This window comes from Nycticebus coucang, chromosome 6 (assembly GCF_027406575.1).
Source record: "Nycticebus coucang isolate mNycCou1 chromosome 6, mNycCou1.pri, whole genome shotgun sequence".
Lineage (NCBI taxonomy): Eukaryota > Metazoa > Chordata > Mammalia > Primates > Lorisidae > Nycticebus > Nycticebus coucang.
In genome coordinates, this window is record NC_069785.1 from 134,710,653 (window position 1) to 134,731,458 (window position 20,806).

Consider the following 20,806-nt stretch of genomic DNA (forward strand, 5'->3'; position numbering starts at 1 on the left):
CTGTGGAGTTGGCGTGTGAGCACACAGGCTGAGTGGATTTCAGATCCATTGTGGTTATTTTATTACTATTTTCTGGGACAGAGTCTCACTGTGTCACCCTCTGTAGAGAACTGTGGCTTCACAGCTCACAGCAACCTCAAAATCTTGGGCTTAAGCAATTCTCTTGCCTCAGCCTCCCAAGTAGCTGGGACTACAGGCGCCTGCCACACACCTGGCTATTTTTTGCTTGTAGTTGTCATTGTTGTTTGGTAGCCCGGGCTGGGCTTGAACCCACTGGCTCTGGTGTACGTGGCTGGCGCCCAAGCTGCTTGAGCTACAGGCACCGAGCCCCATTATGGTTATTAAGGGAAGCCCTGACGCTCTGATTTGGCCGTGAACGTTCAGGCCCTGAGCGTGGTGCTGGGTGTGTAGCACATCAAGCCTGCTGGCCTCTGGGTCGGGACCAGCCTAGGAAGTCCTAGAGGCACAGTGAAGTAGTTCAGTAGTTCTTTAAACTTTGATCTAGAAGTACGTGGGTATCTTGTATAAGTATTCATTCTTATGGAAGCAATTCGAACTCAGATTTGGGAGTTTTTGCCATGTGATAGTCAATATGTGTTCTTTTTAATTGGACATATTCATATGTGCATCTTTCATGGTGGTCTGGAGGAAAAGAATCAAAGAAAAAATAGACTTAGAGAGTGCCCATTGTTCCTGAAAAAGATCCAGATGATGACGGACTCCTGCCTGATGTCTCTCTAGGATCTCTTGGAGATGGCCCGGCAGAGTGGCCCGGCCCTTTCCTTCCAGCAGAAGCGCCCTTCACCGTCTCGTACCCCTGAGGAGCGGGAGTGGCGGACCCAGCAGCGGTACTTGAAGGTCTTGAGGGAAGTGAAGGAGGAGTGTGGTGACACAGCCCTGTCATCTGATGAAGAGGGTGAGTGTCCTCGGGCCCTTGGGGTAGCTGGGTCCTGGATTTACACCAGCTACTTGTTTGTCCGGCTGGAGCCAGTGGTAGCCATTATCTCCTCAGCAAAGAAGCCCTCCAGGTTTTCTTGTTGGGGGGTGGGTACTGGGACTCAGAAGCCCTTGGTCTTTGGGTTGCTGAGACATTGCTGTTAGGTGGGAGTGACTAGGTGCCCTTTTACCCTTTTGGTCGCGCGGTGTTTGAGTTTAAGTAAGAACTTACTGGACAGATCCCCACATGAGAGGGCTGTCCCCACAGTAGGCCTGACCAGTCCCATTGTGCCACTTGAGAGAACTGCTTTTCCCCTCACAGGAGAGCAGTAGTGACCGTTGGCCTGCTGCAGTGCGACCCCATCACTCCTGGAAGAGCCATTTATATGACCTAAGTCTCCTCCAGCACATCTGGGGAAGGGTCAGAAAGGAATGTGGAACCCTGGCCTCCACGTTGTTGGCTTAGCCTTGTTGAATACAAATGGCCACTTACCCAATCTCCCCTATTGGAGTCCACAGCCACGTTGGATTTACAAGAACAATTTTCTTTTGAAGATCTCAGCTCATGGCTTCCGAGCTCTCCAGCGCGTTCTCCTAGTCCTGCGGTGCCCCTGAGGGTGGTGCCCACGCTTTCAACTACGGATATGAAAACGGCAGGTGAGAGCAGAGCTTATGCTGCCACCATCCTGGGTAGTAACGACGTAGATCTGAGAGCTCCTTTAGAGGGAGGTGGGACTAAATCTCACTGCCAGGAAAACAAGGCAGTGCTCCTTAGAACTAAGCAGTTTGGAGAAGTTTTTGTAGTGTTCTACTTTTTTACATCTGGAGGTAGGCCTGCCTTCTTTCCTTTGTTTGAAAATTTTCCTCAGCAAATCGGGCAGTATTTTTTACTAAAGAACCAGAATATTAAAATAGCATTCTAGGGGACAGTTCAGTAATGGAACAAGAATGCAAACCCGAGCCGTAGTAATTCTTCAGAATGTGAAATTGGAAAAGAATTTTTGTGTGGAATGGGAATCGAAGAATGTTAAGAACTGTCTGTGTGTTTTAGGACCAGCTGAGGAACTGAAGTCATTTTCTAAGGTACCAGAAAGTGAGAAAGTGTTGATCCTGTGTTGGTTTCAAGATTTTTGGTCCTTGTCGTTCACAGGAGTCAGTAAACTCAGAAGTATTTTATTTTTGAATGTCACAAGTGACCAAAAAGATGTAAATTGGGGCATTGCAGTAGTGAATGACCTGGGCCATGTGGTTTGGTTCATTTTCTCTCAGATAAAATAGAACTGGGGGACAGTGACCTGAAGATAATGTTAAAGAAGCACCATGAGAAGCGGAAACATCAACCAGTAAGTTGGGGACGGGGTGTGGTGTCCGTGGTCTCTGTCCCCGTCTCTGGCAGGCTGTGCTGGGGAAGGTGCTGTCATCACTCCCTCGCTGTGCTTGCTTCCACCTGGCCGTGGTTGGACAGGAGCAGCCAGCGAGGCGGTGAGCTCAGATTGAGAGGCAGCTGGTGCTTTGACTTCAGGAGCTGCAGTGAGCTCAGAGTGAGGGGCGCGCTCAGCGTCGCTGCAGCATTAGTCTTCATGGCACTGTCTAGCGCGTGGCTTGTTGTCTCCACCTCACCAGCTCAGGGAGGATCCGGAGCTTATCCTCCACCCGCAGTCAGCACGTGGTCAGACCCAGTGCTCTTCCCACTTTTTGTCGTTTCCATTACTCCACTTTACCAGGTCAAGGAAGCTGAGAGTTTAGTGATGAAAAAACTGATATCTTTTCTCCAGTGAAAGACAGTCCTAAGACAGATGACATGGGACGAGTCCCGCATCGGCAGTCAGCGCCGAGTTCTGTCTTTTCCAGGTCCTGTGATACTTGGCAGGTCCCTTAACTGCTCTGAACCTCATTTTCAGAGTTTGTATAATATGCCCCTTTGAGCCTGAGGAGCACATGGGAGAAAGGCCGCGGGAGAGCTTTGTGCAGTGGAGAGGTTGAAACTGGCTTCTGTGTGCCCTATGAAGAAGAGTAGTTTTCATCTCTCTGTGTTTTAATTCAACGTGATTTCCTCATGTGTATTTAACACCTGATTATAGCTGTCAGGTAAATTGGCAAAGTTGCCATCAGTTTCTGCTGCTTTTGGGGCCTCCACAACCAGCTCTCTGCGTATCATGTCTAGGATCACCCAGACCTTTTGACAGAGGACCTGACCCTCAGTGACATCATGACGCGAGTGAATGCTGGCAGGAAGGGCTCTCTAGCAGGTGAGTGACTGTGGGTGTTGCCCTATAAGTAGGCTTTGCCTGATGGATGTTATGAGCCATGCATGTGGCAAAAGCAAATGAAATCATAGCTCCCTCGTGCAAATACCCTTTGTTTTGTTATTGCTTCTTGTGGAATTGCAGGTGGGATATAAATTTAAGATCATTGGCTCTTTATAGATACTAAAATTAAGCTGTAAATCACTGAGTTTGAATTTTAAAAATCTAAATGTCATATTACTGAGACTTTCCTGCCTTTGACTAGGGCCTTGGGAAGAGAACATGCAGATAAGACCCTCTTAACTTCCAAGTGCAGGAAGTACAATTCTGTTACGTGTGTTACTTTTGTTCCCAGCCCTATATGACTTGGCTGTCCTTAAAAAAAAGGTTAAGGAAAAAGAGGAAAAGAAGAAGAAGAAAATAAAAATGATCAAATCAGAGACAGAGGACCTGAGTGAGCCCCTGAGCAGCACTGAAGGGGCCGCCTCCCTGTCACAGGCCCCGTCTCCACTGGCTGCTTCTGCTGTCAAGGAAGAGTAAGTGAGCCGCAGGGATGAGCACCTGACCCCTGCAGATACTCAGGGTGAAAGGTGAAGCTGAGGGTTACATCCATCCCCTGGGCTTGTTGTGGCTAGCTGTGACTATGTTGATCTTTAAGCCTCGAGTCCAGGGATCCTGTGGGAAAGTGTGTGGTACGCTGCTTTCTTGAGCTCTTTTAGTATTGCTAAGAGGCTTGAGGGCCTGAACCAATAGGGATGTGTTCTTGGCCTTTCGTTTCTTGTATTTTTCTTCCCTCATTAGGCCCCTTGAAGACCTCAAGCCTTGCCTTGGAATCAACGAAATATCTTCTAGCTTCTTTTCCCTTCTGTTAGAGATCTTGCTGCTAGAGAGTCAGGCTAGCCTTCCTATGGTAAGTTTTGGAAAAGTCAGATGTATATCAAGTTTTTACACTGTCAAAAGTCTTTACTCATCTATAGCTTGAGAAGCAGAACTCTGGGTTTCTCCTGATATTCTGTAGTTTTGTAACTTGGGCAAACACTAGACAAATATGCATATTCCAGCTTGCCCTGGCATGTCTGTGGAATTGCTGGTACAGAAGAGAAAGCTAACGGAGCCCTGCCTTTCCTTCCCCTCAGCTAGAGGAGCGAGTTTTAGACTGGCAGTCGTCTCCAGCCAGCTCCCTCAATAGCTGGTTCTCTGCGGCCCCCAGCTGGGCTGAGCTGGTGTCACCAGCCCTGCAGTATCTTGCCGGAGAGAGCCGAGGTGAGGTGCTCTTTTTTGTGGGGTTAGTATTTTCTCTCCTTCTTGTCTAATTAATTCTAATAGTAAACTGTAGCTTTGCTTGTTTGATCCTTTCCGCCTTGGAGGTCCCTACTTCCTGATACACCATGGAGTGCTTGGAGGCTGTCGCAGAGCTCAGGGGTGCTGGTATTTGTTCCGAATTTAGCACTCCTCCTGACTTGTGTGTTTTGTTTTGTGCTCCATTTCTTGCAGCTGTTCCTTCCAGTTTCTCTCCATTTGTTGAATTCAAAGAGAAAACCCAGCAGTGGAAATTACTTGGTAAGTAGTCCGTATTAACCTGCCCCTCACAGAGGTTTTCTGTTCTTTCATTTTCTTCTCTTACCTTCTTTTGCCTTCCAGTCAGTACAGCCCAGCATATTGGCAAAAAGAAGCAATATTAGACTCGAAGGAATCCTTTAAGACCTCTTTTGTACTTTTTTTTTCTTGAAGTTTTTGGCTGGGGTCGGGTTTGAACCCGCCACCTCTGGCATATGGGGCCGGCGCCCTACTCCTTAAGCCACAGGTGCTGCCCCTCTTTTGTACTCTTAATTAAGGTGAGGGTTTCCCCCTTTCCCCAGTTGGACTATTATGGTACAGTCAGGTAAAAGCTACGTTTCAAACTGCAGGAATATTTTGCAATAGCGTCAACATTTATCTTAACCATCCCAATGATTTTGGATTAATTCGTGATATAATTATTTGCATTTTCTAAAAATAGGCTTTGCTGTTGAGGATAACATGCAACAAGATCTTGGATAGCTCCAAATAAGCTGTTTCTAAAGAATAGCCAGTTTATTTTATTAAATTTTCGAAGCCCCACTTAATGTATTGTCATAACGTGCACCTGGAATAACCTGGTGTCAGTCACCTGGAGACCACCTAAGAGGGAAATTTAGAATTGGTCTCCTACTGGAACTCTCAAGTGGTCTGTAAGGGTTTACTCTGGCCAGTGGGCTGTGAAGGTGGTGTCATCCATCCCTCATTCATTGTGTGTATTTGCTTCCAGATGTCAGGGACCATGTTAGGTGCAGGGGAATAAAAGGATTCCCAAATCAGTATGCTTCCCTCATCTGGCTAAAGATTTGTTTGGGGAACCAAAACTCATTCAGATTAAGTAACAAACTGATCCTTTCTGTGAAGAAGTGCCAGAAATGTGGAGTTCATTAGGAATAGTCCGGAGAGTTGGGCAGGGCCCTCCCAAGGAAGTGGTGTTTGAGCAGAGATAGTGACCCTAGCACCAAGTTGGGGGGCAGTATTCCAGGTGGAGGAAGCAGCACCTGTTAGGGTGCTGGGGAAGGTTGTCACCTGCCTGCATGGGGGAGAGAATCGGACCTGATGAAGACAGTGGATAGATTTGGGAGTTGCAGGTGGCTGTAAATTGGCTATGGGGAGTGCAGGGAGAGCAGCGCTCGGCATCTTCTGCATCTGTAGCTGCTGGAGGGAGGTGAGTTTGCCGAGTAGGCAGCTGTGGAAGACGGGTCTCGGGGGAGGGTGCAGGTTGGTGTTGGACGTGCTGGATTGGAGCTGTCTTGGAGGTACTGAAGTGAAGTTGTTGAATAGGCAATAGGAAGTGTGGGTTTAGAATTCAGACCAGAGATTGGATGGAGAGCTGTTGGCCTGTGCATAGTAAAGGATGTGTGTAGGGACGTGTAAAGTGAGGAGGGCCAAGAAGTGAGCTTTGGGAAACTGTGGCAGAGGAGCTCAGTGGAGCACGTGTGATCAGGAGGTGCCCGCGGACGGGAGGAAAGCCCTGGGACAGTTGAGTCTCGGAAGCCAAGGGACCAGGGCTTCAGAAGTGGGAAGTGGTTGTTAGCCTCTGTCATCATAAAAGGTTAAGTAAGATAAAGAAGATAAAGACCTAAAGATGCTGGACGGGGAAGAAATTGTAAGTTTTTAGTGAGAGATTCCTTAGTGGAGTAATGAGTGTTAAGTGTGAGCTGAGGTGACTCTTGACAGTTGACTGTACGCTGCTTCCTGGCTTTGTTGGGCTGGGGGCTGGAGTATCCCTGGTGGGGATACTTAAGCCAGGGGTTGATTAACTTTCTCTCTAGGGCCAGAAAGTGTTTTAAGCTTGTGGGCCGGATGTTTCCTGTTGCAACTGCTCAGCTCTGCCACTGTTCAGAGCTCTCTGTGGCTGGTGGTATTGGTGGTTTTGTACATTGAGTAGTGAAAATAAAGATGAGCGTCCTTGTGAACATTGTCTGAAGAGACGGGTTGCTGCCTTCTACACACCAGCAGACCTGGCGGAAAAAGCTTGAGCAGGAGACAGAGTGCTGCAGTCAGAGTTTAAGCAGTGACATGAGAGGGGCAGGGGGAGTCTGGGGACTGTGTCTGTCTCTTCCTGGGCAGGCCGAGGAAGGAGAGCTTTTTCCTGCCTCAAGGAAAAAGAAACTGCTATGTCAGTGCTTTGAATGCCTTTGTGCCCTGGCTGGCAGAAGCCTGATCTCACCTGCAGGAATGGGACCCTGGTGTAAGCTGTTGTAATACCCTTTGTGAAGTCTGCTATTTTTTTTTTTTTTTGAGACAGAGTCTCACTCTGTCACCCTGAGTAGAGTGCCATGGCATAGCTCACAGCAACCTCAAGCTCAAGTGACCCTCTTACCTCAATTTTTCTATTTTTAGTAGAGATAGGGTCTCCCTATTGCTCAGGCTGATCTCGAACTCCTGAGCTCAGATAGTCCAGAGTGCTAGGATTACAGGTCTGAGCCACTATCCCTGGCCACCCACTATCTTTTGAATTTGATTTTATTTAGTATCTGCTCTCTTGTCACTTGGCTGTAAACCCCATGAGGGCAGAGACTGAATTCACTGAAAAACCCCAGCTTTGTAGGCAATGCCTGCCACACAGTGGCTAGTTAGCAAGTGCCTACTGAAAAGTGATTCAATTAGGTGCCCCCAGGAGCAGTGATCTGGGCAGACTTGCACTGTGAAGGGGAGGGCAGTGGAGGGGGGAGGGATCACTCCACAGCTCCTGATGTGGTCTCTCTTAATAGACACGTCAAGGGTGGAGAAAGTGGGATTCTTAGCAACACCTTAGATCATTTGTTTTTTTGTCTTTTTGTTCCTCTGATAGGACAATCCCAAGATAATGAAAAGGAATTAGCTGCCCTCTTCCAGCTGTGGCTAGAGACCAAAGACCAGGCCTTCTGTAAGGTATGCTTTTTTAAGAATATTGGCTCTTTCTCATTCAGTTTCCAGGGCCCTTAAGTTTGCCAGAATCCTTTAGTCCTTTTGCCTGTTAATATTTTCCTTTTCTCCAGCCAGAAAATGAAGACAGCTCAGATGCCACGACACCTGTCCCTCGGGTGTGAGTATGACACTCTCACAGTGGGTGGTGTGCCCTGACATCCCAGTGTAAGGCGCTGCCATGGTTTTGCTGATGGTTCTTTGTGTGTGAGAGCTGTAGATCCTAGGAGTCGGCTGATTCCTGCCTGCTCCAGTCAGCACACCGAGGAGGGCTGCACACTTCCTTTCGTAAGAGGGGCTTGCTGTGGAAGGACTTGCTGACAGCGGCGAGGTTCTGTGCGGCAGAACCTCCGAAGGGCTTGTGGTCCACCTTGTGGGGGAACACCCTTCCCTGGTTCCTGTTTGAGAAGGATTCTTCTAACTCACTTTCTCGTGTTACCAGTGAAGAAACTGAGGCATGAGTTTAGTGACTTGCTGAGAGGGGCGGGGAGAGTCTGGGGCTAGAGTTCAGATCCCCTCACTCATATCCCCAAGCTCTTTGTATCAGCTGCTTTCATGTTACTGTTTCAAGCCTGGTGTGGCTCTGAGATTAGATGTCCAAATACCAACACAGAGGCCCACCTTCTGTGTGGCAGAACTGTTGTCTCACGTCATAGGGGTGTAGACTCAACTTCTGGGTACTTTTCCTGTAGGCATCTAGCACACTGAAGTCCTTTGTCCCTTTAGGCTGAATTTTTTTTCCCCCCTTTGCCTCCCAAGTAGCTGGGGATATAGGAGCTCGCCACAACACCTGGCTTTTTTTTCTTTTTCTTTTTCTTTTTTTTTTTTTGGTAGAGACAGGGTTTCACTCTGGCTCACTCCTGCTTGTACTGGTCTCTAACCTCTGAGCTCAGGAAATCCACCCACCTCGGCCTCCCACAGTGCTGGGACTACAGGTGTGAGCCACCATGCCCAGCCTAGGCTGAATTTTTTATTATGGTTAGAGTACACTTACTTAGCAGCAGTGCTAAAAACAGTAGGTAAAAATGTCAGCCTCTTTCCTACCCAATACCTTCCTGTTTTCTTTTTGAGATGGGATCTTGCTCTATTGCCCAGACTACGGTGCAGTGATGTCATAGCTCACTGCAGTCTCAAACTCCTGGGCTCAAGTGATGTTCCTGTCTCAGCCTCCTGAGTAGCAGGTGCACATCAGCACACCTTGGCCAATTTTTTTTTTGTAGAGACAGAGTGTCACTGTACCGCCCTCAGGTAGAGTGCCGTGGCGACACACGGCTCACAGCAACCTCTAACTCTTGGGCTTACGCGATTCTCTTGCATCAGCCTCCCGAGCAACTGGGACTACAGGCGCCCGCCACAATGCCCAGCTATTTTTTTGTTGAAGTTTGGCCAGGGCTGGGCTTGAACCCGCAACCCTCGGCATATGGGGCCGGCGCCTTATCAACTGAGCCACAGGCGCCGCCCAACCTTGGCCAATTTTTAAAAGTTTTCGTGGAGATGGCAGTATTGCTATGTTGGTCCAGGCTAGCCTTGAACTCCTGGCCCCAAGCAGTCTTCCTACCTTGGCCTCCTTAGTGCTAGGATTATAGACATGAGCCACTATGCCCACAAAACCTTTCTGGATTTGTAAGAACCAAGTAACTTTGGGAATACCAACAGGAGTCACTTGGTAGGAGCTAGAGAGTAGACTTTTCTCCTTTGCAAGAATTTGATACTTAATAGGGGACGTTTTTCACTGTTGCAGAGGGAATGGTTCTGAAAAAGGAGTGATAGAGTCTGTGACCCACATTAACTCCTAGAGTTACCATAAAATTCTTTATGTTCCAGAAGAACTGACTATGTGGTACGGCCCAGCACAGGGGAGGAGAAACGGGTTTTCCAGGAGCAGGTAAGAAATAGCTGGAAGTCATTGTAATCTCTGCCTCTGTGGCGGCACCTGTAGCTCAGTGGATAAGGCTCCAGCCACATCCAGGCTGGCGGGTTCGAACCCAGTGTGGGCCATCTAAACAACAATGACAACTGCAAAAAGTAGCCAGGCGTTGTGGCGGACACCTATAGTCCCAGCTACTTGGGAGGCTGAGGCAAGAGAATCACTTAAGCCCAAGAGTTTGAGGTTGCTGTGAACTGTAACATCATGGCACTCTACCGAGGGCAATATAGTAAGACTCTGTCTCAAAACGAACAAACAAACAAAAAAAAAAACTGCCTGTATGAACTCTACAGAGAGAAACTTTGAGCCTCACTCTCCTTGAGTCCACAGTTTTAGAGGAAATTCATATCCTTCACCTTAGATGCTTTGTTGGTTGGGATTGCTTGTTGAGGTAGAAAACAGGGTAAGGAAAGGGAATGAGAAACACTTTGATCTTTTCTTCCAGATGGCATAATGCATTTGTATTTATCTTTGTTCCGTTGCTCAGTGAGTGACTCTGAGGACCATCCATTCCCTACTGTGGTTGGCTCAGTATTTCTAGTGGGATCACCTGTTTCCTTTCCATTTCAATCTCTGCACATAAGAGAGCCCTAGAGACAACCCCATTAATTCTGTCTTAGGAGCCTCTTGTCTGTTTTCTCTTGGTAGGAACGTTACAGGTACAGCCAACCCCATAAGGCATTCACCTTTCGCATGCATGGCTTTGAGTCTGTGGTGGGGCCGGTGAAGGGTGTGTTTGACAAGGAGACCTCACTCAACAAGGCTCGGGAACACTCCCTGCTGCGCTCCGACCGCCCTGCCTACGTCACCATCCTGTCTCTAGGTATGTGGCCTGTGTTTATTATCAGGGGATCCCTTTCTTCACCCCAAAGCTTTTCTCTAATCAACTCTGAACTCTGTCTCCCCTCTGCCCAGGAAGGCTTTGGTGTTTGGGAGATAAAAGGGAATCTAATCTCAGACTGGTGCCAGGAATCAGTGTTTCTTTGTGAAGTTGAGGTTCACATTTATGATCATTTAGGAATTGCTCACAGGCCAGCTTAAATAGTTAAGTGTAGGAATTTGCTTCCTCGAGGCTATGATTCCTTTAAAACTGTATTTGCTTGGCCTGGCACAGGTGACTCAGGGCTGTAATCCCAGGACTTTGGGAGGCTGAGGCAAGAGCAGCACTTGAGGCAGGAGGATCCCTTGAGACCAGGAGTTTGGGACTAGTCTGGCCAATGTAGTGACGCCCCTTCTCTAAACAAATTTAAAAAATTAGCCACATGTGGTGGCCGATAGATAGTCCCAGGTATTTGAGAGGCTGAGATGGGAGGATTGCTTAAGTCCAGGAGTTCACAATGAACTAGTGAGACCCGGTCTGTCTAAAAAAAGGATTTTCAACCTTTTTTTGTGCTATGTGTCCCTTTGGCAGTCTAGTGTGATGAAACCTTTGGACCCCTTCTCAGAATTGGGCTTTTAAATTCCTAAAATAAAATACATGGAGTTAAAAAAGAAACTAGTCTTGCTGAAGTAGTTATCAAGATGTTGAAATAAATATATTGTGCAGAAATATATGCTTTTATTTTTTTATATTATGTGTAAGTATTATGGTATGACAAGATCTAACAGCAGGACTTATAATTACTGTAATCCTAAATAGTAATGAGTACAGATGATGTTCTACGTGTCTGTAATGTATGAAAATGCCTGATTTCTGTCACACCACCACAGCACTGCCAATGTATGTTTGTGACTTTTATTTTTGAAGAAATTACCAGATTTTAGTTACAGATACGATTTTTTCCCCCATGATTTGATGGGCCCCTGAACCTTTGCTTCAGTCTTGTCTGAAGTGTAGTGTATGGGAACTCCAGCGGCAGAGCTTCCAGCCACTAGAGGGCAGTGTGTACCTGGTGTGGAGTCGGGTAGGGCCGGGGAGCATCCCCCACCAGAGCAGGTCAGGGGATGTGTGGTTCTCCGTAGCAGCCCTGCTTGACTCTTGGACTTTGCATTTCCTTATGTCATCAGTTCGGGATGCTGCAGCTCGGCTGCCCAATGGAGAAGGCACACGGGCAGAGATTTGTGAACTGCTCAAGGACTCCCAGTTTCTCGCACCTGATGTCACTAGCACTCAGGTAGGATGGAGAAGAGATTCTTGTGTTTGTCCCAGAATGGATATAAGGAAGCTTATGAGGAAATACAAACTATAACAAATTTTTAAGTTGGAAGAAGAGAAAAAGAACATCCTTAAAAATGCTGCTAGGTACAGTGGCTCACGCCTGTCTGTAATCCTAACACTTGGAAGCCAAGACAGAGGATCACTTGAGCCCAAGAATTCGATGCAGCCTGAGCAACAGCAAGACCCCGTCTCTACTAAAAATATAAAAAATTAGCTGAATGTTGTAGTTGGCACCTGTACTCCTAGCTCCTCGGGAGGCTGAGGCAGGAGGATCACTTGAGCCCAGGAGTTTGAGGTTGCTGTGAGTTAACAGTGACATCATTGTCCTCTAGCTGGGCAGTAGAGCCAGATTTTGTGTTGTATAAAAAAAAAAAAAAAAAAAAAAAAAAGCATAGTGATGACTGGAACATCCTCGCTGTCAGTGAAACACAAATTTGGCTCTCTGTTTCCCTTTAGCTTATGGTAAAGAGAAGGCTGGTTACTAACTTAGGTTCATGGTACCCTTACAAAGAAAAAGGATCAACATCTCAGTAGTCTTACAGAAGTTCTTGTTTTGCCAAAAATGATTTGGTGAGTCACTGGGAGTACACAGCCAGGCTGAGATATGATCTATTTACCAGTGGTGACTTCCACCCGGAGATTTTTCCCTGGAGCCCAACTACTTTGTCTGGGTCTGACTTGTGTCTTACTTCCCGTCACCTGGCTCTTAGGTGAACACAGTAGTGAGTGGCGCACTGGATCGGCTGCATTACGAGAAAGATCCTTGTGTGAAGTATGACATTGGGCGGAAGCTGTGGATCTACCTGCATCGCGACCGAAGTGAAGAAGAGTTTGGTGTGTGGGGCCTCTGGGCGGTGTGTCCCACTGGACTAGGGTGCTTTGGAGTTTCTCCCCCAATTCCATGAGTCTTCTTATTGGTGTTCAGACAGGACAAAATTGTAGCAGTGGGACAGCCCGCCAGCAAGGCATTGGTTTTCATTAATAACAAAGCCCCTGTCCTTAGTATGCTAAGGTTAAATTCTTGCTGAGGCACGATACTCTTGTTTATAGAGCGGATTCACCAAGCACAAGCAGCTGCGGCCAAAGCCAGAAAAGCCCTTCAGCAGAAACCCAAGCCCCCATCCAAGGTGGTAAGTGACCTCACCAGGGCATCCGCTGTAGGGACTCAGGCATGTTCTGGGGTGGAGGCATCTGGGAGTGGATCTCAGCTTTCACTGAACTCAGCACAGCAGGGGCTGTAGGGCTGTGCCTGCCTGCAGTGGAGATTTGATGGCCCCTGCAGGGGACTCTCCCTTTGTCTTTTCTTCTAGAAGTCCACCAGCAAGGAGAGCTCTGTAAAGGTCCTCAGCAGCGGCCCTTCGGAACAGAGCCAGATGAGCCTCAGTGACTCCAGCATGCCGCCCACCCCAGTCACGCCTGTAACCCCCACCACGCCAGCTTTGCCTGCCACTCCCATCTCCCCTCCCATATCGTCAGTGAGCAGAAGTGGCCCTACCCCCGTCTCGGAACCAGCAAAGTCTAGCTCAGGGTAAGGCCCTCCTTTTCTTTTCTAGCTTTTTTTCTTCCAAATCCCTTTTGTATGCATGTCCTGAGTTTTTGTTTTTTCCCTTTATTCCTGCTTTTCCTCTTAGTGTTCTTCTGGTGTCGCCACCAACAATGCCACAGCTGGGGACGGTGCTTTCTCCAGCTTCCAGCCAGACACCACCCAGCTCTCAGGCTGCAGCCCGAGTCGTGAGCCATTCTGGCTCGGCCGGTGTGCCCCAGGTGCGGGTGGTGGCCCAGACCAGCCTCCCTGCTGCTCCCCAGCAGGCAGCAGGGCCAGCACAGACACTGCCGCCGGTGCCTGCAGGGCCGCAGATCCGGGTTCCAGCCACTGCCACACAGACCAAAGTGCTGCCCCAGGTAAACAGGGAAGCCACGGGTCGTTGGGCAGCAGGGACAGTGGACCCAGAGATGGGCCAATGAGTCAGACAGGCAGGTCTGGGTAAGGACTGAGGAATCATGGATTATTGCTGTTACCAGTGCTGTTCATTGAAGCAACTTATTTAATGCTCAAAGCTGGGTAAGTGATTTTAGATGCTCTGTTTTACTTTTTGGGAATCTTCAGACCTTCAAACAAGTTTAGTTATTTATTCAGGATTCTAACATCAGGGCTGTGGTAAGGGTGGGATGTTATTCTAAGCCTGTGAGTCTCAGGTTCCACCCAGCGTGCCGTTTGTCTCAGCTGTGCTGCTGACTTGGTGTGTGATTTTAGGGAAGGTTGGTGTCTTGTTGGCCTCAGTGTCTTTCACTTTAAAGTGAGTAAAACAGAATTTGTCTTCAGTGTGTAGGAATAAAATGAGATGTTAAGTGTAAAGACATTCTGAAAATTAAGATATTCGTACAAATAAGAAATTTATAGTGTCCATTTCAGAGAGCAGTGAGCCCTTAGCACTGTTAGATTCACAGGGGAGTGCTGAAGGGAGTATTTCCAGGTGGCAGTGTGTGGGAGACTGACGGGAGAGCAGGTCTGCCTCGGAGTGTCTAATCAAGCTCTTGGCCTCATGCCCTGAACTAGACAGTGATGGCCACTGTTCCAGTCAAAGCACAGACTGCGGCGGCCACTGTGCAGCGGCCTGCACCTGGGCAGACGGGGCTTACGGTGACGAGTCTCCCCACTGCAGCCGGCCCTGTGAGTAAGCCCGCCACGAGTCCTCCTGGGGCCTCTGCTCCAAGCGCCTCCACGGCTGCTGTCATCCAAAACGTCACAGGACAGAACATTATCAAGCAGGTAGGTGGGACTCTCTCACCGCTGGTGTGGAGTTTCTTCCCAGACTGGGTGCCCATGGCAGAAAGAACTGTCATCTTTCACCCTTGGTTATATGTCCTCTGGGTACGAGTCCCCAGCAAGGGCAGTGCGACCTTCACAGATACCACTTGTTTCTTTCCATGTTTCTTCCTTAGCATTTAATAGTTGAGTTTCTGGATTTTGAGTAAACTTGATAAATTTATTTAAAGTCCTGTGGCATAATTTAAGTAAATTCCCATGCCGTGTTTTATTTTCAGTTTACTAGTAGTAAAACTAGAACATATTTGGGGTTTCTTGGTTGTGAGCATGAAAGGATAATCCTTAAACTTCAAAGAATTGTGAAGCCAAATGGCTGCTCATGCTGATAACAGTGTTTCTTTCCCACCTGTTCTGTGATGAGCCATCTTATTCTTGGTAAATAGTCTAATCCTCGTGGCACTGTGGTCAGGGCTCTTCTGTTATCTCCTTTTGAAGAGAGAGAACCGCATAATGATAAAGTAGCTTTTTTTTTTTTTAATAAATATTGAATGTCTTTCAAGTGTCAGGCATTGTCCTAGGACTTAACTCCTTGCCTTCTTGGAAGTCATGTCGAGCTAGGAGGCGAATTCTTCAGTGTCAGATAGTAACAGATAATGTGAGAATCAGCAGAGGCTGAGGGTTGGAGCCTGGCAGTACACTGTTCCAGCCAGGATGATCAGAGAAGGCTTCTGTGAGGTGACACTTGAGAGAGAGATGGATGGAGTTAGTGTGCTACGTAGTGATGATCAGGAGATAAAAACATTCTGGGCCCAGGAATGGCAGGTGTGTCAGGAATGTGATTATGAAATGGGAAGACCACGGCTGAAGCATACTGAGCAAGTGTGAGAGTCTGGGGGATGAGGTAGGGAGAGGTGGCAGAGGGTTAGATGATATTGGACGTTGAGTTTAATTTAAATGTGATAGGGAGCTGCTAGAAGATGGCGAGCCACAGTGACTTGGTCTAGGGTTTGCATTTGAGGACATCTCTGGGCAGAATGAACAGAGGGGGACAAGAATTGGAGCAGAGAACCAGGTGGGAGGCAGCTGGCTGTCGTGGGAGGTGCTGCTGGCTGGGCTGGGAAACTGGAGGGGAGAGCCAGTGCAGTTGTCTGGTGGCTGAGTAGGGGCTTTAGGTGAGCGAGTTGAGAATGACCCGTGTGACTGGGTGGTTAGTGGCATCATCCCTGAGGTTGGAGACGGCAGGACAGAGAAATGCTGGAGGAGGAGTGAGAAGCACCTGTCTGGGTGTGATGGCAGGGGAGGGTGAGGCTTCTGGATGTGGACCATGATGGACTTGACTGGGTCCAGGGGCCTGGTGGCTTTGGGGGAATAAGTTCAAAAGAGAAAGTAAGGTGAGGGAGTGCCAGTGAGTGCAGTTGGTCCTCTGGATCCACAGGTTCCACCTCCTCCGATTGGGTCAAGTGCAGATTGAAAATACTTGGGAAAACAACCAATACAAAATAATACAAATTAAAAAAAAAATACAATGTGACAGCTGCTTATGTGGCATGTACATTGTATTAGGTGGTGTAAGTACAGGCAGTCTCCAGGTTACGAACAAGGTAGGTTCTGTAGGTTTGTTCTTAAGTTGAATTTGTGTATAGGCTGGAACAGGTACTATTACCTGTAATAGCCCCTCTTTGTGAGCGCCAGTCATCCTTAGGGACTGGCTGGAACCCAGCAATGATGTAAAATGTATGGGAGGAGGTGCGTCGGCTATGTGCAACCACCATCAGGAACTTGAACATCTAAGGGTTTTGGTATCTGGACAGGAGACCTAGAACCATTCACTCGTAGCCTGTCTTGGTCATTTTTAGAGAAATTTGCTCCTGAAGAGAGCAGAGAACTGGGGCTGGAGTGGAATGGGGAGTAGATGGAAGTGTATGTGGATTTAGCCAAGGTTGGTTGTTTTTTAGGATGGAAAATAACACAGCATGTTTGCATTCTGACAGCCATGCTCTAGAGGGGAGAGAAAATTGATTGTACCACAAAGAGAGTGATTCCCTGCGTATGGCCAAAAGGGCTGTGCTTGTTACACGGAGTTGGGGGTGGTGGTGGGAATTGGCCTTAGAAGTTTGGAAGCTGGGCGGGTCACAGCACTTGTGGTCCGCCAAGGTGGGAGGGTCGCTTGAGCCTGGGAATTCAAGTCCAACCTGGGCAACATAGTGCGACTTTATCTATAAAAAAAACACAGGTGTTGGCATGTGAATGCTGGAAGGCTGACTCCAAAGCCCAGGCTCAATGCGCATGCTGTTCTGTTGCTCTTGAAACAGAGGTTGGCCCGGCTACTGGGTGTCCCACAAGTCACCATAAAGTTGCCATACACAGGGAAAATGGGAAATTGTAGCTAAATATGCCTTTATTTACAAAATACTAATTACAGAATTTCTCATTTTCCCTATGTATGGTGACTTTATGAGCAACTTTTGGGACACCCCATATAAATAGGTGTTTTTGAGACAGTTGCAGAAGCATGACTATATACTGGTGTTAATTATTTTAGATGGTGATGACAGCATTGTAATTTTTTTTTTTTTTTTTTTTGAGACAGAGTCTTAAGCTGTCACCCTCAGTAGAGTGCCGTGGCATCACTGCTCATAACATCCTCCAGCTCTTGGTCATAAGTGATTTTCTTGCCTCAGCCTCCCAAGTAGCTGGGACTACAGGCGCCTACCACCACGCCCGGCTATTTTTTTTTGTTGTTGTTGCAATTGTCATTGTTGTTTTAGCGGGCCCAGGTCGGGTTTGAACCCACCAGTCTTGTTGTATGTGGCCAGTGCCCTACCCACTGAGCTATGGGTGCCGCCCGTGATTTTTGGGTTTACTGTAAAATATTCTCCATTCTCCCTCCTATCCATTCCCCCAAGGAGAAAAGGGTGGGTAGAACATTATGGATGAAGTGATAATTTTTGAAGCTGATGAAGGGTATTTTTTTTTTTCTTTTGAGACAGTGTCTCACTATGTCACCCTTGGTAGAGTGCTGTGGCGTCCTAGCTCACAGCAACCTCCAACTCCTGGGCTTAAGTAATTCTCTTGCCTCAGCCTGCCAAGTAGCTGGGACTACAGGTGCCCACCACAACACCTGCCTATTTTTTTAATTATAGTTGTCATTGTTGTTGACAGGCCTGGGCTGGGTTCAGACCTGCCAGCTCTGGTGTATGTGGCTGGAGCCCTAGCCACTGAGCTATAGGCACTGAGCCTGATGAAGGGTATTCGGATTGATTTTACTACTCCGTATTTCTGTAAATGTTTATCATTGTTCTGAGTAAAAAAAGTTAAAAAAAAAATAGGACACGTACACTCACGAAGTGGAAGTCTGGCTGGTGGTGCCATGCTGCCCCCTCCGCAGGGTGAATCCCTTCTCAGGCTGCTGTTTCCCCTTCCAGGTGGCCATTACCGGGCAGCTCGGTGTGAAGCCCCAGACGGGCAACAGCATTCCACTCACAGCCACTAACTTCCGCATCCAGGGTAAGGATGTGTTGCGTCTGCCACCCTCTTCCATCACCACAGATGCCAAGGGCCAGACAGTTCTGCGAATCACACCGGACATGATGGCCACCTTGACCAAGTCCCAGGTCACCACAGTCAAATTGACCCAGGACCTCTTCGGGACAGGAAGCGGCGCGGCAGGCAAAGGCATCTCTGCTACCTTACACGTCACTTCCAACCCAGTCCATGCAGCCGACAGCCCTGCCAAGGCCAGTTCAGCCAGTGCCCCTTCATCCACTCCAACAGGTACCACCGTGGTCAAAGTGACTCCTGACCTCAAGCCAACAGAAGCCTCAAGCTCCGCTTTTCGCTTGATGCCAGCTCTTGGTGTGAGTGTGGCAGACCAGAAGGGCAAAAGCACAGTGGCCTCTTCGGAAGCAAAACCAGCTGCCACGATCCGCATCGTGCAGGGCCTGGGGGTGATGCCTCCCAAAGCAGGGCAGACCATCACAGTTGCAACCCACGCCAAGCAAGGGGCCTCAGTAGCCAGTGGGTCTGGCGCTGTTCATACGTCAGCAGTGTCCTTGCCCAGCATGAACGCCGCTGTGTCCAAGACTGTGGCTGTGGCTTCTGGGGCTGCAAGCACCCCCATCAGCATTGGGACAGGAGCCCCCACTGTGCGGCAGGTCCCTGTCAACACCGCGGTTATGTCTACGTCCCAACCTGTGAGTAACATGACTGATAAAGAATAGCTCTTCTGTTTAGGAAACTTCTTAAGGTGGTTTAACTCTCTGTCACATGAGAGCCTTCCTTAGAAACTAAGAAACATGGGGGAGGGGGGGAGCAGAAAGAGGGACGGGGGGTGGGGTGGGGCCTTGGTGTGTGTCACATTTTATGGGGACAAGACATGATTGCAAGAGGGACTTTACCTAACAATTGCAATCAGTGTAACCTGGCTTATTGTACCCTCAATGAATCCCCAACAATAAAAAAGAAAAAGAAAAAGAAACTAAGAAACATGTTTTTAGGAGTGGAAATTAGAAGTCCCATTTATATTATCTCATTTAACCCAAATAGATTTATTTACTGATAGACTTTTTAATTTTATTTTGAAATACAATTTGTAGAAGTGTAATACAGGCATAAATTCTTTTAAAACACCGAGGAACAGTGCATATGAGATAAAATCTCTCTAAGCCCGCCCCCGCCGCCCTAGGTCTCCTTGCATGAGGAGTAACTGCTGTTGGTAATTTGGTGTTTATCTTTCTTGTCCTTTTCCTGAGCGTTTTCATACATATATGCAGTTTTAACAAAGCAAACCTGTGAGAGACCCACTGTATGTATTGTTCTGTCTTGGGGATAGTTTGAGGCCATATACAGATACTGACTGGGCTGTTTTTAATGGTGTCATAGTAATCCATAGAAGTGATTCTGCTAAGGGTATGTTTCCACCTTCAACCAGCACTTCAGTGAATGATCTTGCACATGTGTGTGGGCGTGTATAAGTCTGTCTACAGCAGAGCATGCTGGAATACGTTGTGGAGGCTGCATAGTGAAGGCCCCGGTGCTACCAGAAGGGCCTTGCTAGCCTGCGTTCCCACAGGCCTCCTGCTTCTGACCTAACCACTGCTGATGTGCGTGTTTCACTGGTGAAAAGGAGATTGTCTTTCTGTTTCCTTTCCCTGATAAGTGAGTTGAGAATCCATTCATACGGACATTGGCGTATACTCTCCAGTGGAAATTAAATCTTTGCCAGTTTTCTTTTGAATTATTTAGCTTTTTCAAATTGTTTGAGGTGGACCTTTATATTTTGTACATGTTAATTCTTTATATATGGAAAATACTTCTCTTGCAGTTTGTCATTTTTTAACGTTGGATAAGGAGCCTTTTGCTCTATAGGTATTTGTATTTTACGTGATTAGATCTATCAACATTTTCTTTTATGGTTTCTAAGTTTTGTGCCTAGGTTTTAAAATACTAACCTTTATTTTCATAAAATGTTTTTGAGTTTAGGGCAGTGCCTGTGGCTCAGTGAGTAGGGCACTGGCCCCATATACTGAGGGTGGTGGGTTCAAACCCGACCCTGGCTAAACTGCAACAAAAAATAGGCACGTGTTGTGGTGGGTGCCTATAGTCCCAGCTACTTGGGAGGCTGAGGCAAGAGAATCACCTAAGCCTAAGAGCTGGAGCTTGCTGTGAGCTGTGATGCCACAGCACTCTACCAAGGGTGACAAAGTAAAACTCTGTCTCTTAAAAAAAAAAAAGATATTTTGAATTTAAAATATAATTGATAATTCATTTGAAATATATTTTTGTGAATGGCATGAGATAGGGCTCTCATGTCATAGTTTTTGTTTAGATAGAGTCTCACTCTGTCACACTGGGATTGAACACAGTGGCATTATCAGAACTCACAACAACCCAAGTCTTCTGGGCTCAAGACATCCTTTTGCCGCTGCCTCCTAAGTAGCTGGGACATAGGTGCTGGCTAGTTTTTCTATTTTTAGTAGAGGTGGGGTCTTGCTCTTGCTCAGGCTGGTCTCAAACTCTTGAGCTCAAGTGATCCTCCTGCCTTGGCCTCCCAGAGTGCTGGGATTACAGGTGTGAGCCACCACTCCTGGCCCATGGTTTTAAAATAATGCCAAAATTATCAACTATCCCTTCCCCACAAATTTGAAATTCTACATTTATCATAACTCAAACCCCCCCATATCAATGTCAGTGTTTTCCTGGATGTGTGTGTGTTTATTCTTCAGCTCCTGGGTAAGGAGCATTGTTCGGAACAGCTGGGTATGTGTGGACAGCATAAGACACAATTTTAGTTGCTTCCTACTAAG

The 20,806-nt window shown here is 47.6% G+C and overlaps 1 protein-coding gene across 4 annotated transcripts in view; it reads left to right on the plus strand.

Annotated features, from left to right (window-relative positions):
• Positions 1-20,806, plus strand: part of NFRKB (nuclear factor related to kappaB binding protein) — a 36,842-nt gene that overhangs the window by 8,025 nt on the left and 8,011 nt on the right. For 2 of the 4 annotated variants that reach the window (XM_053593569.1, XM_053593571.1), the window contains exons 5-23: positions 742-916; positions 1,456-1,593; positions 2,206-2,279; positions 3,101-3,185; positions 3,538-3,718; positions 3,984-4,092; positions 4,319-4,445; positions 4,677-4,742; positions 7,537-7,616; positions 7,724-7,770; positions 9,474-9,534; positions 10,225-10,399; positions 11,584-11,690; positions 12,445-12,568; positions 12,785-12,864; positions 13,045-13,262; positions 13,366-13,636; positions 14,292-14,504; positions 17,927-18,694. In XM_053593569.1, the coding sequence (XP_053449544.1) occupies positions 742-916; positions 1,456-1,593; positions 2,206-2,279; positions 3,101-3,185; positions 3,538-3,718; positions 3,984-4,092; positions 4,319-4,445; positions 4,677-4,742; positions 7,537-7,616; positions 7,724-7,770; positions 9,474-9,534; positions 10,225-10,399; positions 11,584-11,690; positions 12,445-12,568; positions 12,785-12,864; positions 13,045-13,262; positions 13,366-13,636; positions 14,292-14,504; positions 17,927-18,694 (3,099 nt within the window). The remainder of the gene's footprint in view (positions 1-741; positions 917-1,455; positions 1,594-2,205; positions 2,280-3,100; positions 3,186-3,537; positions 3,719-3,983; positions 4,093-4,318; positions 4,446-4,676; positions 4,743-7,536; positions 7,617-7,723; positions 7,771-9,473; positions 9,535-10,224; positions 10,400-11,583; positions 11,691-12,444; positions 12,569-12,784; positions 12,865-13,044; positions 13,263-13,365; positions 13,637-14,291; positions 14,505-17,926; positions 18,695-20,806) is intronic. The other 2 variants (XM_053593570.1, XM_053593573.1) reach the window with 1 other exon arrangement.